The 23,223-nt window shown below is 39.5% G+C and overlaps 1 protein-coding gene across 2 annotated transcripts in view; it reads left to right on the top strand.

Annotated features, from left to right (window-relative positions):
* prkcbb (protein kinase C, beta b) overlaps positions 1-23,223 on the top strand; it is a 68,506-nt gene that overhangs the window by 14,033 nt on the left and 31,250 nt on the right. For both annotated transcript variants that reach the window (XM_026346622.1, XM_026346614.1), the window contains exons 3-7: positions 9,778-9,860; positions 17,739-17,850; positions 17,960-18,088; positions 21,739-21,895; positions 22,399-22,533. In XM_026346622.1, coding sequence (XP_026202407.1) covers positions 9,778-9,860; positions 17,739-17,850; positions 17,960-18,088; positions 21,739-21,895; positions 22,399-22,533 — 616 coding nt within the window. The remainder of the gene's footprint in view (positions 1-9,777; positions 9,861-17,738; positions 17,851-17,959; positions 18,089-21,738; positions 21,896-22,398; positions 22,534-23,223) is intronic.

Genomic DNA, 23,223 nt, shown 5'->3' with positions numbered 1-23,223 from the left:
AGGTCGTCTAGATGCACTTCTGCCATGAGAGGAAACCAAGAGCCCTACACACACAGACAAAGAAGACAGGCAACAGGCTTTTTAGGTGCTAAACTGAACAGTTTGAAAAGTTAGATGTTCTCCACTAAGTGCAGCTCTTTGGGTTTGTCACTACACAATCCTGTTCTGTTCATGTGAAAAGAAGCGATATACTATACTTTGCTCCATGTATTACACATGGCCTCCACATTAACAACCATATCATTCACCATTTACAGTGCAAAAAGTGATCCGCGGGGTTAAATGACTGCTCTGTCGGTATGAAGGTGTAAGATGTCTGCTCTATAGGTGAATTTCAGAGAAGAGGAAGCCACTGGAATCCTGTGCAGAGTTATGGGGGTGATGCTTTCTCTTTGGTTGATCAGAAATAAGATCATTGATCATCTGAAGAGGTTTACTGCACATGATGGCAGCCCTGTCACTAGGGCATTGCAGTAATGACAAGAGCTTGCACAAGGGGCTGGGTACAATATTCAGAGTGGGTTTTCTGATGTTGAAGAGGGCAAACCTGTGTGCCCAAGAGATGTGGTCAGGAAAGTTTAGTTGGTTGCCACTGATGACCTCCAGATTGTTCTAAATATCTGAATGAAAAACTATTATAACCATGGTTAGTTTCATTCAATGTGAAACTAACATGGTATATCCATGTTGGCATTTAGCTCATATATCCACTGTGCCTAGGTACAACTTCACCAAGGTGATGGCTGTAGATGGTGATTTGTTTTTTATTACTTCACAACATTTTATAGAGTAAATAGTGGATCAGAAAAACTAATCATATGGAGGAAAACAAGCATTCATTGCTGGTTGAGGTTTTAAGTCTGCAATGCAGCAGTTCAGTTGCAGACTGTGCATGCACTGGACATCTCCCAGGTCTGACGGTTAGCATCTGTGTAAGTGTGAATCAGTTTTTTGCTGACAGAATGTACGTTTGCAACAAAATTAAGCATGAGAGACAGAAAGAGAGTACGATGGAGACAGAAAGTGACCAAGAGATACAGGATATAAAATTTGAACTGACAGAAAAAAGACAGATGAATGAATCAGACAGAGAGAGTGGGATGGAAGGAAAAAGATAAAAAGACAGAAGGAATCTGACGGACAGAAATCGAGGGAAGGAGACAAAGTGAATGAAAGATAGTGAGAAGGATGCAGTGAATGAGAGGGAGTGATGGAGTGAATGAGAGAGAGGATAAGGGTGGAGGTGTTAGCTGGACCACGTAAAATCATCTTGTGCCAGAATTTTTTTTCACGGTGCTGGCACTGAGCTGAAACTGAAATCGAAGGGAGCGTGAAGCCAGCCAGACTGTAGTGTCTCCTCAAAAGGCCAGATTTTATTGTTTTTGTCACTCTTTTTTTACCTTCCTTTACAATTTAAAGAGAGCACACTGTCAACTGATATGTACAGGGGATGAACAGGTCCAACACTGTTCAAACGTATCCTATTGCTCATGTTCTTGGATGATGACATTGCCTCTAATCACACCTAGGTTTGGGTCACATTCAATACCGTGTTGGGTTGGGCAGTAAAGCAGTATTACAGTATTACAGTGGGTATTTAAAATACTAACACTATTCTTTTACTTGCTGTTGTGAAAAAAAAATCTGCTGTCCATAAAAGCTGGTATTCTTGCCAAGCTGGAGACCAGATATGAAGATGATGCGGTGCGTGGGTCGATGTGGAAATACACTTTCCTCAACTCTTGGTATCGCTGAGGATTTGAGAGAGATGACAATGCATTTAGTTTTAGATCTGTGTGTCTTGTCTGTTTGACCTCGGGATTACACACACACACACACACACACAAACACACACACACACACACACACCGCTCTGAGCAAAGACACCACTCAATGTTGAAGTAAAGGGTAGAGCAGTAGAAATCAAGAACCCAAGGATTCACAGCAGAACATTACCCAGAGCATCACGCTGCCTCCATTAGCTTGCCATCTTCTGTGGTAGTGTCATGGTAACATCGCCGACCTCCATGTGGGGGACCAGGTTTGAATCCTGGCTGTGGCCTACGTCCTTAGGCAAGACCTCCTTATGCTTACCCTGCCTTTGCCTTATACCTTACTTGTAGTCACTTTGGATAAACGTAACTGCCCTATTGCATAAATCTAAATGCCATAAGCAACTAACACACCTATGATCCACATGATGACATAATTCATCTGACCAGGCCACACTTTTTTGTCACTATTCTGACACTATTACATTTTTTAGCAATTTGGGCTACAGTATCTCTTGTATGGGGTTTAGAGATGGGCTATATTTTGCTCCCTACGTGCATCAGTGAGCCTTGGCCACCCATGACCTTGCTGTCAGTTTACTGGTTGTGTTTGTGTGGACCCCTTTTGGTAGGCACTGACCATAGCAGGAACACACCACAACAGCTCTGACCCAGTTGTGTAATACATGCTAATAAGTACTATTGTGAGGAGACAATCAATGTTACTTTACCTGTCAGTGGTTTTAGCTTAGTAACATGATCATAAATCGGCAATGAACATATTGCATGTTTTCTGTAAGGAGTGCCATCAAATGACCTAGTATCAGTCTGGTTAACTGTGTTCTTCGTTACAAAATATGTAAAACGAAAACATAAAGCAACTATTCCTAAAAGAGTGTGAGAGTGTGAAAATGTATTGCAAGCGATTTGGTTTTGATTACTCTGTTTTTTACTTGTCTTATGATCATCATCAACTCGAGGTCTCAGCTTGCCTGCCAACTAAAATCCTCTGTTTTTCCCATGAAAAGACACTGTAACAATATGAAAAATTATAACTGTTAAGCAGAAAAAGAGAGAAGAAGAAGAGAGGATCGATAGAAGGGAACGAGAAAAGAGGAGGAGTGATATGGGTGTGCTGACTCACTCTGACCCTTCTCCCTGCTTCACCAGCGGCATCGCGGGTATTTATACATTGGCGTAGGATGTTCAGCCCCCTTATATAAGCCCTTACAAACACACACACACACACACACACACACACACACACACACACAGGGAGGTGCCCGAGTTGAATGGCGTGTTTTGTTCACATTATTGACTTTCCTCTTCTTGCTTTCTCTTCTTTATCATCTTGCTATTTTTCTTCTAATGGTCTTCCTCCTGTTGCATCTGCTTCTTCTTTGAGTCTTCCACCCCACTCATCAGGACATTTCCTCTTCTCTGAGACAGTAGGAAGAGCAAGAAACAGAAACAGGAACAGTAGTCTGGCTTGCCTAGACCTCTCTCCACGCTGTTTAAACACTGTGCCAGGTCTGCCAGGCTGTAGTCAAGGAGAATATCTGGTGGCAACATTTTGTACTCAAGTCAGAAAAGCCATTCAATTATTCTACCAGTCAAAGTGAAAATCAAATTGTCATCTGTTGTCTCAGTTAGCAACAGGCTTTTTATATAAAATGCACACGTGCAAGTTGTTCCTGCAAGCCCATTGTTCCTAATAGTGTGTCTGTACTTTTCTGTCTGCACTGTCCTGATGTGTCCAAAGCTACTTTCATATTGTGACCTGATTATGAACAAATGTGAAGCTGGAAGAGTCTCCTGCTTCATTTAAACCCTTTGGGGACCGTTGGCTTCTTGGTGAACTATGAAAACATTAAATAGATCAGACTCTTGTTGAAATATGAGGTTAGAGTTGATGGATGGGTCCAAAAAATGGTAGAGTTTGACACAGGAGACTGGAGTTTGTTCCCTCTTCTTTTAACCATAACCACTCCACAACCTTAACCACTTGTTTATTATTACATGAAGGTCGTCTAACCTTAAGAAATTGCTTCATTAAAATAAAACCATCACACAACTGTTTCTAAACCTCATTTTTGAGCCTAAACCTAACCAAACTCTGACTATTCTTTAACTTAGATGCCTGAGACCCTGGGCGACCATGGATCAGTTGGTGAAGCAGTCAATTTAGCAATTCCCCAATAGGAATAATAAAGCATCAATTACTATTATCGTTGTTGCCATGACGACGAGGGTCCAGTATGCTTGCCACTAGCGTGTTCTTATGGGTCATATTGCAGAGTAATAACAGTTTAGTTTGGGGGGATTTGTTAAAAGAAATAGCACCACTAGCTGTTTACAGTGTCTTGATTTGGCTGACTCCTAAAGCACAAGAACAGTTTCTCTCGCCAAATTTCAACAAATGCTCTGTTTTTTGCTGTCTTGTTGCATTTTTGTAACTATGCAAGACTTCATTTTACTAAAGCATATTATTACAATGTGAGAAACATAATTCAAAGTCGATCAGTGTCAGTCAGTGTGTTTATTTCATGCAGTGCACTACTGATCAAACAGTTATAGTGTTATTTGGTCAGGGAGCCCTCTGTGTGTGTGTGTGTGCATATAGTAGAGGTGATTTACTATTAAAGCTATACATTAACAAATATGTCTAACTAGAGAGCTCTGACACTCCGTGTGATGTAGCGTTGAACCTGGCCACTGAATCTGACAGCATCTAAATCTGGGACATCATTGTACAGCATGTCACTGCGTCTCTGATGCACATGCACACACATACTGATGCAGAAGTACACACATATTGGCAGCTCATTAGAGGAAAAGGCTGAGCACAACATCAGTGTTCTGCCAGCATTTCATAAACAGAATATACTGGAACAGAGGGGAGGGGAAGGGAGGGGAGAGGAGAGGAGAGTGTGAAAAGATGGTACAAAAAATGTAGTCAAAAGAGCCGAGTGAGGGGGAAAGAAACACAGAAAATGGTAGGTCCGAGGAGGAAATGTTTAGGGATTACTGAATAAAAGTGTTAATTGTTACTTGTTTTAGTTTAAGAGCTAAGTTAAGAATGTACTAAACTGTGGTTGTGAGAAGTTTTTACAATATAGATTTCAAGTTAGAATTGAGAAATTCCAGATAACACTCGCTTTAGTTTGGCATTGTGTGTCTCATCTTACTATAATACTATAGTTGAGAGCCTGATGGGATGATATAGATTGATAACCAGTGGTTTCATAATGATATCATGTGACTTTTGGGGTGAGAGGGCAATGTGGGAGGGTTGAAAGAGTTTCAGCAGTGAGTAGAGATCATCCGTAAGATCAATTGCTGCAAACAATTAATCAATTAAGTTTTCTTTTTGCTAAATTAAACTATTGATCACGTGGTTTTGCCTTGCCCCGTTTGACTGATTACTAAAGAAAAAGGTGTAAAATGTAAAAACAATGTGAACCACAGAAGAGACTTTGCATGCAGTGGCATGCCTTCCAGCAAAACCATGCTTTTGGGAAAACATGATACCAAAAAAACCACAAACATTTGATTGACTTACCAGTAAAGCAGGTCTCAGCTGCACAAACGAAAAGAAAATCTATGGAGTTGAAAATGAAAATTCCTCATGAAAGATTTTCATACACGTTGTTGATAAACCATACAGCAGCCTGACTGATCTCACAGCATGTACAGTAGCTCCCTGTTGGCTGAGTAAGGATCCAGGGTGCTAACTGCTGCATGTAATGTAACTTAATGCTCTGATGGTGTTACAGGTACACTACATAGCTGCTTACCTCAAAAGTAACCCAACCCCAGGTTACATAAGAAGTGATATAACAGTGATGACCGAGTTCCTTCTGTCATTACTCAGATAAACAAGTAAAGTAAACACAAACTGTGCACAACGAAGTAACTGGGTAAAAATAAAACTGTTACTGTATGAAAAACAGTTTCTGTGTGTCTGTCTGTGATAGTCATGGATATTTAATGTATGCAATAAATAATGAAGATGCATGGGCAGGGTGCCAGTAACACCAGAGTCAGACTGAGATCGGTACAAAGAGGTCACAGAGAGGGCAGGGAAGAGTTCTTTAGGGATGCAGGAAGGGAATGAAGGCAGGGTAGAAATGTACTATACTGTATATCTTCGGCAGGAAGGTGTGTGTTGGTTTGTGATCGCACGTCTCACCTGCGCTTAAGTTAACTCCATTAGTTTAGTGTTATTCTTGTCTTTTTGCCAGCGCACTATAGCAGATAGACTTTTGAAAGCTTCCATAAGGAACAGACGAAAAAGAAAGATGAACATTGCCTGCTCCTCTGAATTATGCATTTTCTGCTCCAACCCACGTACACATGTATACTTCTCATAGACCACCCAAGATAACAGTGGAACTGTCACATGCTTTTGTTTTTTAAAGAAAGTATTATTGTGTTTATTAAGAAGGCAAAGCATGAGTGGTTGGCTGTGTGAAGGTTGTATGTGTTATGAGGCATTCAGGGACAGTGTAGATTGTAGATTCCTTTCTATATGACTTTGGTGCATTAAGACACAAAATGCTATGAAAACAGACTTAAAAATAAATCCTGACATACAGTGTATTAGGTATATTACCACTAGAGAAATTTCTCAAATGAAAACAAACAAAAAACTGATATAAATCCTGTTTTATCATATTAGATTTTCTCCCCTGTAAATAGACGCATAGTCTCAAGTGAACAGATGTTGGGTGAGGTAATTGTTGGTATGGATGCGGTAGGAATGGATGAAAGGTTAAGGTACACGCCATTTCTGGTAGGGAATATTTTTGAACATATGTTGTTTGTTTTGGCCCAAGGGTCGTATCAGTGGAGAGTGTGTAGTTCTATTTTAGTGAGAGATCTGTGTGTGTGTGTGTGTGTGTGTGTGTGTGTGTGTGTGTGTGTGTGTGTGTGTGTGTTATGGTTAGGGATTTGGCAGTAGCAATACACCAAAAGAGCAGTTGCCTTGAAGCAATATGTGCACACAGCTCTCACCGTTTCTCTCACTACCTCTGTCCCTGCACCCCTCTCTCTAAGTATTCAATCTGCAATATCATTGTAATGTGTGGGTGGTCTTTGTGTATGTGTGGTATTATCACAGTGAGTGGGTGGTGTGACCAAAGAGAAGATATTGCGTGGGAGTGAAGTAACGTTGAGGTGCACATTCTGTGTGTGTGTTACTGGATGTGTGTTGAGGAGAAACTGTTTGTGGTAATTATAACCCCTCTAATCACTGCAGGGGTGACAATATCATATAATAGAATAATTAATTACAATTTGATAGAATGTCTGTCTCCAAATATGTAAATGATCCATTGTTGGAGACTACTGCAGTAAAATTACCATTTTAAAAATCATGTTTTGGGATACGGTCAATGTAATTTTTTCAGTAGTGATCTACCAATTATTTATCTGAACCAGATGAAAGTGCAGAGAACAATCAGTTTATGCTTATTTCTAATTAATTATTTTCCTAAATATGACACATACTTAAAAGTACCAATTAGTCATAATAGCTAACCTTGCTTGTGCCCACTGTATGTAGATTATAGATTATGGTGACGTAAATAAGAGTTGGCAAATGTGACAACTACAGCTCCGCACTCTCGTTTCTCTACGTTCATCAGCCTGGAGATAGCGTTCACACTCGGAGAAAACGAACATCCTACAAGTGGACAAATGCATTTTGGAGCGTGATACACACAGTGTGCAGTATAAGCATCCTGTAAATTGGTTACTGATCATATTCAAGTTAGATACGAATAAGAGCAGTGATGGAAGAAGTAGCCGGAGCTTTCTAAAAGATACTCCATGGAACTTTTGTGTATGTTTTTTCTACTAATACCAATAAGTAGTTTGTGTCAAAGCTCATCATAATGTGTAGAGGTCCTGTTGAAGAATCTTGTGACAGACTCATTGAACAGCAATTAATCTCCAAGCAGTTTTGTGCAAGGCCTACAGGCATTGAATCACAGGCTTTCTTGTAGTCAATCCAGACGGTAACAGCTTGGTCTGTCTGGTTTTACAGTGTCGACTGACTGCTGGTGTTTTGCACCTGCCACCTTGGTGTTTCTACCATTTCCTTTCTGGGCTTGTTGTTGTTCCTGGGGCTTGGTAGCCGGTCTCAGAACGTGTTCCCTAACATCTTGTGTTGAAGTAGTTAATCGGGGCGACGTCTGAGCCGGCGTGACTCTCTTTGTCTATGCTTCTGTCATATCAGAGGTAGGCAGAGTGAGCATAAGGAGGTCTTTCCTACTGAAAGTAGTATTTGAATTCAATTATGAAGTGCTTCATGAAGTATTATTCATATTTGTGAATCTACTATCAACTATATTATAAATATCATTTCTAGCCATATTATAATTATTTTTAAGTTGGATTTTAATAATAAAGTGTTATTAAAAGTAGTGTAGATTATAAAGTAGAAACAAATTGAAATGGAACAATCAACTAATTGTTTGGTATATAAAAAGTCTTTTGCACTTTCTTAAAAACATCATGATATCTTTATGTTGCTTTTATGTTACTTAATGTTTTCTCTGAACCGCAGTCTAAAATGTAAAGGTGCAGTGTTCAGAGAGTTTTATCATTATTAAGCTGAAGAACCTGAACATATTTTGCATTTTTGCTTGAAAATGTACTTTAATCATTCATTGACAGACAAATGATTTTTTCCCCATCATAAATTGCTTAATTGATTTGTTGTATTAACTCTACTCTTCCTTAATTGAGTTAAACTATAGACAGTTCCTGTGCTACATAATTTTATGTACACTCACTCAGACATGCTTTGTTATTATATTATATTTAGATTATTCTAAGTAGCTGCTCCATAACCTGTTTTGGCCTCTGCAGTCATTAAAACCGCAGTACATAGAGTGCATTTACGTCACTAATTTTGATCTTTCACTCAGACATACTTAGACCTGTAAACTAAATTAAGCAGAGCAATCATACCGACTGTGCAGTTGTGAGGTATTTTTAGTCTCATCTCTTCGTCTTGCATGTCAGTGGAACTGACAATGATCAGGGCAGATATGACAGGCTCCCTGTTCGCTGACGCTTTCACGTGTTTCTGCACTGCTGACTGTTCCCAACCTGAAAAGTGGAGCCACGTTACGCTTTTCATCTGTGCAGACTTTCTTTGATCTTTCATGTGTGTTGATGTGTGTACTTATTTGTTTATCTAAATCTGTCTGGGGGTGAAAAAATTCAACCTTGAATATGTTGTAAATGCATTTTTTTATTATTCCGTCGACAGCAAACTTTGTAAGCAAAGGGAATTCTGTTAATTAGAAATATTTCCGGTACATACTGTAACAGTACAGTACATTGTAGACACTTAGGAGCTTCTCTTATCCGAGTGGCTGACAATGAGTCAATGGTGCGGGAGTGACAATAAGAGCGTGTGGGCGTTAAGACTGAAGCATTCCTCTGTATTTTCACCACGACTGACTCTTTTCCTGGGTTTAGTAAGAAATAATTTAGTTTTTTACAAGCATCCTGTTTTAAATCATCTATAATTTAGCCTTAATTTAATTTAACTTAAATATAAATAAACATTTTTTAAGGTACACTGTGGGTCTAAAGAATCGAGTGTGCACTGAGTGATAGTATGATGGGATGTACATACAGCACATGTACAGTATGACTGGGATCATATTCGATGTCACCATGTGTGGTTACTACACTTCCACATGTTCCTTTCTGATATTCAGCTGTGACCATGAGGAGTTTCACCTTAATTTAGCATCATATACATACAGTTGAATGACATAAAGTCATGCTGACCAGTGTCCTTTTTTAGCTTTTGGTGGATCATTCGTCATGATGATGTGATGAGTTTTTAAAAAAATAATTCATTCATTGTAAGACTTGAATACAAAGTGCTTATTTTCAAGATTTGCAAATAGCGTATTTTGAGTCAAGGCACAGCCTGGTAAATGAATGAATTAAATTATTCTTGCTTTCTCTGTCTTTGCAGTGTGTTGTTTCGTGGTTCACAAACGTTGCCATGAGTTTGTCACTTTCTCCTGTCCAGGAGCCGATAAAGGACCTGCATCAGATGTAAGTACAAATAAATCCATTGATTTTGATCGTTGGCCTTGTTGTGTAAGACGAAGAATAATTAGTAAAACATAGATGAAAATGGACAGACTCAGTAATTGCACATTGCACACATATCTTTAGAACACCAGTGACACCAGTGTTACAGTTGACCAGTCTCCATCTTATTCTCTCTTCTCATTTTCTTTTTTCTGCCTTAACAGTTTCTGCAGCTGCAAACCTTCACACATGTACATTTAACAGACTCAGTGCTCTAGAGTTTAAATTTAGATATGTAACACCTGAAGCGCCACAATACAACCAATATTGGGATGGTTGATGTGAATGAGAGGATACAGGTTAAGGGAGGAATCACTGTCATTCTTGAAGACAAATACAGTGACATAGTGTAATCACTGACTGTGGCTAAGATGATGAGCGCTTCTTTGATAATATGGGCTCTTTAGTTCTTTTGTCAAAGGTGTCCTCCTGTTTTACTTCTGTAAGTCACTGTGAATGTTTTCTCAGTTTTAAGGTTGAACATGTTTTATTTTTAACACTATACTGCAACAGAACTGGAGACAAAACACCGGCATCTCCTTTTCTGAACCAAGTAGTGAGGTCAACAAATTGTCTGAGACAATTTTATCATTTTCTCTCCAAGAAGCAGCCTATAAGGGTATCTTTATATCGATCCACGCTAGAATGGTTCCCAACTTTTCCTCACTACTCTCTAAATTCATCCTGTGCTGCTGCTGCTGCTGCTGTCAGAGATTTGATCTATTAAATGACTTCAGCGCAGATGTTTCCTTCTTTCTGATAATTCTGTCCTCTGAACAGTAATTATCTTAGTTTTTCAATCTTCCTCTTCATTTAAAAGAAAAAAAGCAACTGCAGTCGAACATAATATCACAAACATTGCGGTTGCGTTTTATTGGTTCACAGGAGTCATATCACAATTCACATCAGTGACTTCAAATGAAGCAAATCTGATTCCCCTATGTATGCACCACTCTATGCACATCTTGTTCATTGCTGACCTTATTTAATTAATCCTCTTATAACATTCTCCTCACCTTCTCATTTGCTCTAACAACAGGATGTGCCTTTGAGTGCTACTTTTACCATAATGTCACCCACCCTCTCAAGCACCAGAGAAGAATAGTGTCTATTCTCCGGTTTGTATTCTCAAAATACAGATCTATTTTCTGATCTGTTCTTTCACGATGACAAAATTGGTTGCCTTCCTTCTTTTAAGAGCACTCTCAGGATCTCCATCCTGTCAAACACACGGAGGTCTTTACGTTCCTTTGTGAGGTACTTACCTCCCTCTGGAGTGCCCTTTCAGTCTGACAAGAACACTTAGTGAGCCGCCCCCAGAGGAAACGCTGGTGTTCGCTGTTTGACTTCCTGTAGCATATTCTCTATAACTGATAATTCTCTGCAGATTTTTTTCTCCGATGTTATTATAGATCTCTGTTTAGCAACTACCTTGTTTCTTTTTTAGTCCTTTTTCACTTGACTCTCTCAAAAAGGTCTCTTATGATAGTTCTGCTTCAAATCAGGATCATAAATTACCAAGGCTAGCCAAATACATGGGGGAGCCTTTTCTTCCTCTAATATAAAAATGTCTTAAAAACTTTTTTAAAACAATATAGTGATACGTATTTAGAGGTCGCATCTAGCTTTGATGTATTTTGGCCTAAATAATTGTTTTCTTTCCCTTTTAAACCTCTTTAGAAGCCTGTTATTTGACATAAGGCACATGTAATGTCTTTACATGTCTTTATCTGTTTCATCAGTATCCCCACTTCTCTTTTTGTACTATACCTATCTATCTTTCTATATTTGGCCTACATTTAACTCTCCCACTCTCTCTACACAGTCCCACCCTCCATATCTTCACTCTGTACAACATCTATTTAAATACCACACCACCCAGGGGGTCCCTGCTCTTAATTACGGGGCCTCGCCACCCCCGTCATGTCATTTCCTTAACGAGTTTCTGGCCTTACGACCTCAGTTCCTGCACGGTAGGAATCTAAGTAGCACTATCTGCTCGTTTAAATATAGGAGAGGTGAAGACAGGTAGTGTCATCCCACGATTAAAAAAGGAAGGAAGAAGTCGAGGAGGCACCAGGGTGTCATGTAATCCCTTTAATTTATTGAGACAAAAATAAATGGGGAATATATTCGAATTCTCTCCACAAGTTAGGATATGCTTTACATTTTCACCTTGTTGCATAGCCCATCAAAGAAAGGAAGAAGAAATATGATCATGCTCGGAGTTTGTCGTGAAACATTATGAAACACCTGGGTAAAGATTTTCCAAAAGCAACTGTCAGGTTTGTCAATTTGACACAAAGTTTTCTCCCACGCACACCTGCACATAAATGGCTTTTTGAACTTGAAATAGTGAGAGCAGTTATTTCATTTATATCAGCTTGAATATGCAACATATTCAGGTATCTTGGACAGTTTTTTCTTTCTGGCAAGATTCAGTTTTTTTAGTTTGCATTACTCTGTATTTTTAAGAGGACAATAATAAATTATTACTAAGGTGCATTATTATTATTACTATTATTGTATTAGTAAACATTCTCAGTTCATTGAAGTTTCACTATTTAATGTTTGATTCAACAGATAGATACAGAGGAAGAAGATTTATTGTGCAGGATGTAATCAGTAATATTGTCTCACTGTCTGCAGTAATCAGTCCACCACAGCCATGTTGCCTCCTGCCAGTCCCTGTTTCTCACATCTCTCTGTCAGCTATGTATGTTTAAAAGAAGAAGTCAATTATAGATCTGGGTTAATAGAATGGGTTCCCTATGGGAGAGGTCGAGGGATGAGCTCCTGTAATGAAGCCTACATTTCAGGCCCACAACCTGCTAATGGTATAGACCTCAGTTTGCGTGTAGGGAGTGTACATGTGAAGAAATCTGTGTGTGAGAGGCTGAAATAACAAGATACACATGCAGAAAGATTGTGATGCTTCAAACTGCTTAAAATATGTCAAAGACAGGGAGATTTGATATATTTTGTAGACGGAAAATGTTTTTAACCTTAAACTTGTGATTTTCTTACACTCTAACGATCAAAGCCTTGTTTTCTGGTGACACCGTCGAGGCTACAGCTGTGCAGCAGTATTATGGTTAAAACTGCACTGAAACCAAGAAGGTAACATCTGAGAAAAGAGAAGGGCTGACACAGTGATGGAGAGATTGTGATTAACATATGCAGGAAGAGAAGGAGGAGAGGAGTTACACTGAGGGTGTGAAGATGAAATCACCAGTGTGGCCTTCATTTCGTTCTTCCCCCTCTTTTTAACAGTCTGTCTTTTTACTGCTCTTCTGATATTAGTCCTGTTTTTCCAAATTAAGATGAAATCTTATTATCTTTCAACACACACACGCTTTAACATCCCCAGAGGAAGATTTAAAAGCCTGAGAGGGCTAAACACAATGGCACTGTTTTATTGATCAGAACAGGAAAGGCAGCTCCTGCAGCTCCTGTTGCTGTATCTGACATTTTACTTATGTTCTTTTCTGTGGGAGAAAGAGTCTGCTATTGATCGACAGTAGGTGGAAAGACTTTTATTTAAAATATGAAAACAATGTTTGCTTAGTTTGTCTACGACAACTAATAAACGGAGCTACTGTAGCTTTTATTGTCACATATACAATACACTTTGTTCTTTAATCAGCGTAATTGTAGGGGAGTACAAATAGCGTTGGACACGTTGCCCTTTGTTCGCTTTCATCTTTATTCACATTAACGTGTTTTTATTTTGTACCAGACTTTAAAGTTGTTGGAGACCTGGGGACGTTTATCTGTATTCTGAGTGGTGCAGTCAGATAAATGACATTGTTCGCACATAAAGCTCTGACTCTCCATATTTTGTGTTTTCTTTTATGTTTATGTTTCTTTTGGTGACCTATTATTTGCAGTTTTTCTTTAATCTTGTTGATGTCCTCCAAACCTTTTGCTTTCCAAAGATTTTAATTTCCAAGAAATCAGGCTAAGAAGGAAGAAGAAGTGAGCAGACTGCACTTAAATGATGAATGGACTGCACTAGGGTTTTTAACACTTCACACATTTACACATGCTTACACACTGATGGCACTGTGCTGGCCCACTGGGACCATCGGGGGGTTGAGTGTCTTTTCCAAGGACATTTTGATATACGAACAAACCCACTCCACCTCCTCAGCTGCCCCAATAAAAGAAATGCACGTGATAACTCTTAGCTACTTTCAAACGTTTGTGTTGCAGACATAAATATCTGGATGTCACAGACATGTTTGCTGTTAGACCAGGATAAACTTCAGTGTTAATTTGGTTTTAGTCTGAATATGTTGTATAATTTCTACATTTTGGATGATGTTATACTTCTTAAGGTTTTCATTAGATTTATAGCACTATCAATAATTTGTAAAGCACTTTAACTTAACTACTGACTTGAATGAAAAGTGCAATTTATGCAAAGGTTGTTAATAGATCAAGGAAAATTAAGGATTAATGAAAACTCAAAAGTAAGATTAAAATGTAAAGTATACTGGACACTGACTGTCAGACAGCAACATGAATGACATGACAAGCTGTGTGTGTGTGTGTGTGTGTGTGTGTGTGTGTGTGTGTGTGTGTGGGAAGTTGACTGATGTTGTTAGTGGGGAAAATGATAGACAGCAGAGTGTTAAACCAAAACAAAAGGAAACGCGAAGGGAGAGAAAGCACGATGACAAGAAAACAGTCAAAACAGTGTGTGTCTTAGCACTGACTAAAGGCTAGTCGCTGTTCTCACATGGTGAGCTTCTGTTATCAACGGATGCTCAGTAACCATGTTTAGATGCTCACTAACACAGCATATGCCATGCAATACACTCATTTGTCCAGGAATACAACACTGCACCATCTGAATTTAATAAGAGGGGTCAGTAAAGTTAAGCAAAGCAGGAGGATGGCAATGTTGCAAAAATTGGCAACGTGAAGGTAGAAGTGAAGGAGACACAGTGTGAGATGATAAAAAAATAACATTGTAAGTAATAAAAGTCTATTTATGTAGCACCTTTCAGGAGCACTACCTCACATTATTTTGTATTAAATAGTCCACTGCTGCTAAAGCGTGCATGGTATTTCAGAGTCAGAGTTTGGGCCACGTGTTCTTGGCCTTGTCTACGTATTTAGTGACACTGAGCTTACGTCTTTCAATGAAATGCATTGGCTTCAAAGCAAAGTTTTGATTAATAGTTGACTATAATTAAAGTTTTATCTGTGTAACAACAGTTACATACTGTTCTGTCCAGACTTTTTCTAAGCACCATAGTGCTCAAGAAAAGATCACCATGGTTAATCTTTAACTTTTAATGTGTATTATTAATTAATTGTGTATTATTATTATTATTATTATTAGTTTTCATTCTGATGCCCTATAATGCTAATTAGCAAATGTTAGTACGCTGGTTGCTAAAAATAAGCATTTTAGCATTGTATTTGTATTTAAGCTTGTGGATGTTGGTTGAAGGCTCGTAACACACATTTCTATCCATCTTCAGTTTGGTTTAGAAGGAAGAGCTCTATCAATAAATGCATAATTTGAAGTGTAGAGCTCTCTTTTTGATTCTACAAGTTATTTTGAAACACACAGTGACAATGGTTTAAAATACAAAAAGTGGCGCCCAAGATGAATCTTTTTTTTTTTATTTAGAATCCAGGTTTTTAAGGTGCTTTGTTTTGGTGAATAAACTCCATTTGTTTTTCTAGTTTCCTTCTTATGTTCTTGTCCATTACTGGATGTTGAGAACATTCTCTTTTTCCTAAATACAGGCCTGATTTGGCCGATTAATAATCAACAAAAAATCATGTTCTGATTTCTAAAAGAGGAGGAAACGAGTGACATACTGCATTTTTCTCCTGTTTTGTTTTTATTTCTGATCTTTGAGTTTCCAAGACGGATGTTTCTGAAGATGCTGGCATCCTCTTTCATCAGGCCTCATATGTTTGCCTGTCTGATGTTGCTCATCGCTGGAGCTTCGGCAGCTCCATTGTTTTTGTGGAACAGAAACACGCAGAAGGTGGTCTTGTCCTTGAGAAAGACGAGAACCAGCAGAGAAACAAACACGCGCACAAATGCCCTCACGTGCACAGCTGTGCAAAGAAATCCACACTCCTGCACACAGGCAGTCACAGGCACGCTTACAAACATTCAGACCTAACAAGCACACACACTTCTGAAGACACCTTGGGGAATCTGGCTATAATTCAGGCAATGATAGCCTAAATTAAACGATATTTTCCAGGACAGGTTTGGAGGAGAAGAATAAATCAGTCAGCTCATTTTTCTGGCTCGTGGTGAAATGAACACACACGTCGAGAACACTGTTTACACATACTTGTACTTGTGGTTGTTGCCTAGATTGAAATGAAAAATGTTTGCTTTGGCAGTGAGTACTTCTATATTTGTTGCCATCAATCGACCTTGGATATGAGGAGATTAGAAGAAATTAATTTTACAGTAAAGAGCTGCGTGTTTGATAACTGTGATGGTTCCCCTTGGCAGAATTACATTACTCACTCCTACGTTGAAGTATCCCCACTTCACCACACAACCTGGATCTCGAGTGGTGTGCTGGATGTTCTTCCTGCTTGTGGGTTCTTTTTGCAGGGTGTGCGTGTGTTCTTGTGTGAATCGGTTTCATGTAATGTGTGTGCATACGTGTAAACCACTGAAACCATTGTTTACAGTAGATGCAGGTGTGTGAGCCCACCGAGCCGTGGTTGCAGGTGTCGCTCAAACACACCACACAAATGAACACACAAGACACAACTTATGAAGTTAAGCGAGCTTCCTCCTCTTAATCTAAAATAACAAAAACTAAAGAAAATGAATTATGATCCAAATGATGAATATAATGCTATTATTATTATTATTATTATTATTATTGTTATTATTATTATTATTGTTATTGTATTTAGTTTGTTCAATGCTGTGGAGAGACGTTTATGTTTAGAGGGGGTTTAGATTCAGCAGAAATAGTTCTGAACTTGTGACCCTGAACAAAAGAACATTAACTAGGCCACACCACCCAGGGTCCTCCACAGTCCCTAAACCCCTCCAGAGAGATAGAAGCATGAGGTTGTGGCTAGAGGTTTTACTAAAACATCAGTACTAAACAATACGTGGTAAATAATATGCAGGCGCTGCTAATTTTCCAAGCTCCATTTATAGTGCATGCAGTTAGTCCCTTAGTTTGGTTACAGCTACTAGCAAAGCGTGGTGTATGGCCCTACTACATGTGAACTTATTAATATTCATGTCATAGGCTATTATGTTATTACTATGCAAAATATTCCTGCCTTGTCACCACTGCCCTGGAACATTGACTACAGTGACCCTGGCAATAACAATTTATGGATCAACATTAGGTGGCTAATTGAAAACAGCACCAGTATTGACCCATCTACAACAAATAATACTTTGTTCTTGTTTTCTCAAACACAAATGACCATTCACAGTTAGAGTTGTCCAGTAGTCCAATATAGTGTGTGTGTGTGTGTGTGTGTGTGTGTGTGTATGTGTGTGTGTGAGAGAGAGATCAATTTGAATGAGTCATGCTTGTAGCTGCCGTCATTTTTGCCAATCTGTGATGTGAGCAAAGAAATTCTAGTGAAAGATGTCTCAATCAGATTAGAGGTTAAATACACACAGACACACACACAAATTAAGATAATACTGTTGGGTGGTGTACAATCAATTGAAAGCTAGGAATTTAGATGAATGTGTGCTTGTGAAAGACCAATATGAACGATGAGGGGACATGGCCGCTTTTTTAACTGTTACTTTTCATTAATTCTCTTTATAACCTGAATAATTCACATCTGACCTTTCGTTTTTTCCAGGATCCAAGGTCAAAGCATAAGTTTAAGATCCACACCTACTCCAGCCCGACCTTCTGCGACCACTGTGGCTCGCTGCTCTACGGCCTCATACACCAGGGCATGAGATGTGACCGTATGTACTCTGTACACATTCACTCATGTCTACATCTTTTGAACTTTTAAGTCATATTATAGTATTATTACGTTAGGTTATACATCTGTGTTCTGTGCATGTTTCCCAGACTGTATGATGAACATCCATAAGCGCTGTGTGGCCAACGTGCCAAGCTTGTGTGGGACGGACCACACTGAGAGGAGAGGTCGTATCCAGATCACTGCTGAGGTCAAGACTAATGTACTCACCGTTACCAGTAAGTGGATCACAGACAAGAACATGCTTTTACAGTCATGCCACCCATCACTGTAAAATACCTGTCATCTGCCTCCCTCTGGTGGTAGACCCACAAAGTCGATGCAATGACTCTTGCTGCACTGACATCTTTGAATGCTGCTGTAGATTATGTTACCTTCATACAGAACTAGCATACAGTATACAACACAACAGCCATCAGCTGCCACTTGGACTTCAATCCTAGTGTTACTGAGGGTACTTACAGTATTACCAGTGGGCAGGTGTTGTTCACAACACAGGTTTTATTCAAGCCTGAAAGTGTGTGGTTATGTTTTGCTCATGTGTATAAAGCATTTCTTAACTTTAACTGTTATGCACTATACTAATATTAAGCTGCTACACTAATTAGTAGCCAAGTAAAGTGAGACCAGCAGGAAAAGTACTGATAGTATGGATGGAATAATTCAGGAGATGTTTTAATAGTCAAAATTATAAACTGCTTTGTTTATATATTGCATTTAGTGTGATTTTTTTCAGTATGCTTGTTGTTAATGTTGCTGATGTTTTAACTTATTCATAATCGCGAAATGGTGCACATTATATCACCACTTTGTTGCACTCTTGTACTGCTTTGTGTTTCCTCTAGGTGGCGGCTTTGTGTCTGTTAACTCAGTTACAGCTGCTGTCTGTCTTAAGCTGAGAACATCCAACTTCTTTCAAACTAAAATTAGACTTCACTGTGGAATAAAACCTGTGTGTGCTATGTTAACTGAACTAACACACATACTGAAATGACATGCACTATCTTTGACTACAAACTTAGACTTAGTACCTATTGTGCATACACAGCCAGGCTCATATCCCATGTTTGATTGGGACATCTGCTCCAACCTTTGCTGTTCCACAATGTATTTTTAGTTGTGTGTGACTGTTTGAATGTTTCCTCCAACCTCCTAAATTCCCATTAAGGTAGTATGGACTACTTTGCTTACTCTGCTACCACCTTTACCTGTATAATCAAAGCATCACGTCTCTTCTTAGTCCAGTGAAACAGTGATGAGAGACCACATATATATATATATATATTGTTTGTGCCCATGTTTGCATTTCAGTTACTCTCCTTGCATGGTCTTTCATTGGGTTTTTTCCTTTTGTTGTTTCCTTGCACTCAAACTCTCTTTTCTGTCTTTGTGGTTCCCATGATCGTAACTGGGATTTAATGTGCGGGGAAATGATGAGAGAGTAAACTTCTCAAACCAGCTGCTAGACATCTCTGGACAGCTTTTATATCATTTTCCGTGTGGTTGTAGTTTACAGTCAGTGGCAGAGGAGATGCAGTACTCATTTGTGTCCACAGGGGTCAGTGTGCAGCCATCAGTGTGCAGTTTTCTCCTACATTGCAGCCAGGTAGAAAAAAAGCAACACAGAATGAATTGTAAATCCACCAGGAATTATGCTACAGCTTAACATAGCAAGAGCTGGAGGAAATGGATGCTACACTCAGAAATGCTTCTCTGCTGTAGACTTTGGTTGTGTATCTAATCAAAGCAGTTGTCATGGGTGTAAATGATGCTTCCTTGATCACATTCCTGTCATCCCCACCCCTCCCTCTTCATGGGGAGATCAGAGCTGAGGGTCAGTGGCAGAGCTGCACCCATGGATATGGAGGATCCGCATCTAGGGCAAGAATTTTGGGAATGGGCTTTTAAAGGTGCCCTCCCTTACTTTGGTACTGGCACATGCTTTGCTAATGATGACTCTGAGTGTGCTGGTTCAAAAAACCCAAATATTTGTCTTTAAGATCCAAAAGAACATCCTATAAGACAAGAAACAACTGTCCCAACATTTCATGTGCAGCCAAAAGTCCTCGTGTGGCAACTGTGACATGTTCAGCCCACAGGGGTTTGTCTGGACACCAAGAGCAGGATCACTGTGTCCACTTTTAGACTTGATTATATTATGGATGAGTTGCTGGGTGACTAGTTATGCTTTACTATGGCTGTAGTATATTACATGCATTGGTGGATAATTTGAATAATGCTCCTCCAGCCTGTGCTGAATATTGAGGCTCTTGTTTACTCAAAATCTACATAATTTGTTGGTGAAGTCTTTAGCAGAGTCATTAAAACACTACTGAATAGAAATGAGAAAGTCCCATTCCAGTCTTTGAAGTACCAGCCCTGATGGACTCCTCACCTGCTGTATATTAATGTCTGTGGTGGTGGCACCAGTTGATAACACATCTACAAAAGAAATGTCACAATTTGAGGTTCAAATTAGATGTAGATCTAAAAACTACTCGAGTATCTTAATATTGTTTTTTTTTTTTTTGGTATAGCTTTAGTGTTTATTGTTCTCATCTCTGCTGAACATAAACATGCTCAACGCAAATGTCATTTCACAATCCTCAAGAAAAAAAAAAGAACAACATGTTTTCTGACAAGCAGATTGGACAGACTTTAAATAAGGTTGTTTCACATAGGAGCCAACACCCATGCTACTGTGCACATGCAGTATTCTGCTGTTACTGCACTCTTACAGTACCTCCACTCACCCTTACTGCAGAATACACACATTATCTCTCTCTATTACTCACACACACGCACACATACACACATACACAGTATTCACAGACCCTAACAGGCTCTTTGCTATTAGCAAACACTTGTATGCAAGGAAGAATTTCAAACGTGCATCCACAGCCACTCGCACAGACTGATCCATTCACTCACTTAAAAACAAATACACACAAACTGCTCTATTTACTTTACTAAGTGCCCTGGGAGACTATTTGACATGCTACCCTCTTCATAGCTCCCCTCAACCAGCATTTGATGGTCACTTTAACGGGCATCATCTAATATTTATTGACCTGCTCCGCTGAGGGTTTAATGCTGGCCATTGGGTCTGTGCTGTGGTTAACCCAAGCCTAAGCACAGCATAGCGCTTTAACAGCATGAAGACCTAATTTCTCTGACGTCTTGTGGTTTTCACACACTGTGACCTAACTGGGCAGCTTATTTTTTCCATTTTAGTTTGAAAGAATGTCTCAGCTATCACATAATGCTAAGAGAGTTTAGCTAACCTAAACAAACTCTAATTTCACAAATTAATTTTCAATGAGAAAGACCATGATCCCAAAGGGACCAGACAGGCTTGTTCCAAAACAGACTAGAAATAGACAGAAAATGCTGGATCCAAAATGCTTTCAACCAAGCAGACACTGGCAGAAGCAGGATTAGCAGCCATTTCCCCCTGCATTTCTCACTTCATCTGTTTCATTTTTCCCATGCAATGATCATGAGACAACCTTTTAAGCTACTGTATAAGGTTTCAGTTCCTGACTTTGCATGGTGTGGCCTGAACATGTTTAATTTCCACAGAAATCCTTGAGAGTATGTGTGCATTTAAGTGTGGGAGAGGCCCAACAACAGACACCCACAAAAGAAGGATTAGTGTTAGAACTGGAAACCTTCATCTACATGGTCATTAAAGATAGATTTGGAAACCCCAAGTCTTTAACCCCCCTTGCAACTCTAGGGGTTCTACTGTTTGTGTTTGTTTCCTGTTACCAACAGGAAGTACTTTGCAAATTAAAGTCACAGCAATTAATTCAGTAGTTTACCACTATCTATTTTACCAATGTCTTCTTTCTCCTTCTCCCTCCAGTCAAAGAGGCCAGGAATCTGGTTCCTATGGACCCCAATGGTCTGTCAGACCCCTATGTGAAGCTTAAACTGATCCCAGATCCCCGGAGTGAGAGTAAACAGAAGACCAAGACCATAAAGTGCTGCCTCAACCCGGTCTGGAATGAGACCTTTAAATTGTAAGACTATTACACCACATGTGGTGATTTCTTATTTAAATCCTCTTCGTCTTTCCCTCTCTCCTCTTCTTACCACAGTCTTCCCTTGTTTTATCTTTTCTTGCATCACTTTGATTCAGTGCACTATTTTGAGAGTATCGCATTATGTTTGTCTTTCCAAGCATGTGTAACCACTGGCGCTCAGATAAAAACACCTGGCTCTTTATATTCATAAATCCTTCCATGTGGGTTCTGTGACTGCAGTTGGCTCCAATTACATACTTGATAAGCCGCATCACAGTTTGCACAGAAGAGGACAGAAAAAAAACAAAACAGACAGCTATTTTTGTTTGGGCTATTTGGGAAATGAAGTGTGTCTGATTATCGGAGGAATGAAAATAGGCACAAATTGGGACACTGATAAAATCTCATGGAGCTCTAAAAGTTAAAAAGAGGGTAAATACATATGTTTTGAATAACAACAGGCATCATACAGTTTTTGATTGTCCTTGTTTGTCTCCCAGCCACCTGAAGGAGTATGATAAGGACCGCCGTCTGTCGGTGGAGATATGGGACTGGGACCTGACCAGCCGCAACGACTTCATGGGATCATTGTCCTTTGGCATCTCGGAGCTCCAGAAACTGGGAGTGGATGGATGGTGAGATAAAAGGAGGGATGAATGGAGGAAGAGATGGTGGGACATGAGGAACAGCACAGGTAGAGGAGGAGGTGGAGGAGTGAAGGTGACCTTGTTCATTACTGCACTGTTGGAGAACTACTTCAGTTGGAGGTCTTGGAGAGCATCACTACCCTGTCTCTTTATTTCTGCTTCCTTATCTCTTCACCGCCATCCCTCCCCCTCTCTCTCTCGAGCTCAGTCTCTATATCTCTGTATCTTCTCTTTTTTGCTGATGCTGCCCTGTCAGGGATTTTAATGAGATGCCAGCGTTTGAGGTGCAGTGGTGGAGGTGGAGAGATGCCATTAAAAACCTGACTTTCAAAACAGAGAACCTGTGCAAGTTTGTGTTTTCATCTGCATCTACAGATACAAAGCTCCAAAGCTCCACACCTGCTGGCACCACCAGCACCGAGAAGGGAGATACAGAGCACAACATCTGAGGATTCAAGTTAAAATTGTGTATCGTTCCATGTATCATTGCCCTCTATAGGAGGTGCTGTAATTGAAATCAGGTTCAAATAATGTACAAATGAGGTACAAGGCAGCAAACGGCAAAGTCAGGAAGAAAGTGTTTTAGTTCCATGAGAGGTGAGTGCAGAAGAGTCAGTAAAGCTTACGCTGTTTGAGGTTTAAAACACTTGTTAGGATTAGTTTTTAGCATTTGTCCTC

The sequence above is a fragment of the Anabas testudineus genome, chromosome 8 (assembly GCF_900324465.2).
Source record: "Anabas testudineus chromosome 8, fAnaTes1.2, whole genome shotgun sequence".
Taxonomy (NCBI): domain Eukaryota; kingdom Metazoa; phylum Chordata; class Actinopteri; order Anabantiformes; family Anabantidae; genus Anabas; species Anabas testudineus.
The sequence above is the reverse complement of the archived record's forward strand: the minus strand, read 5'-3'. Positions and strand labels throughout refer to the sequence as shown.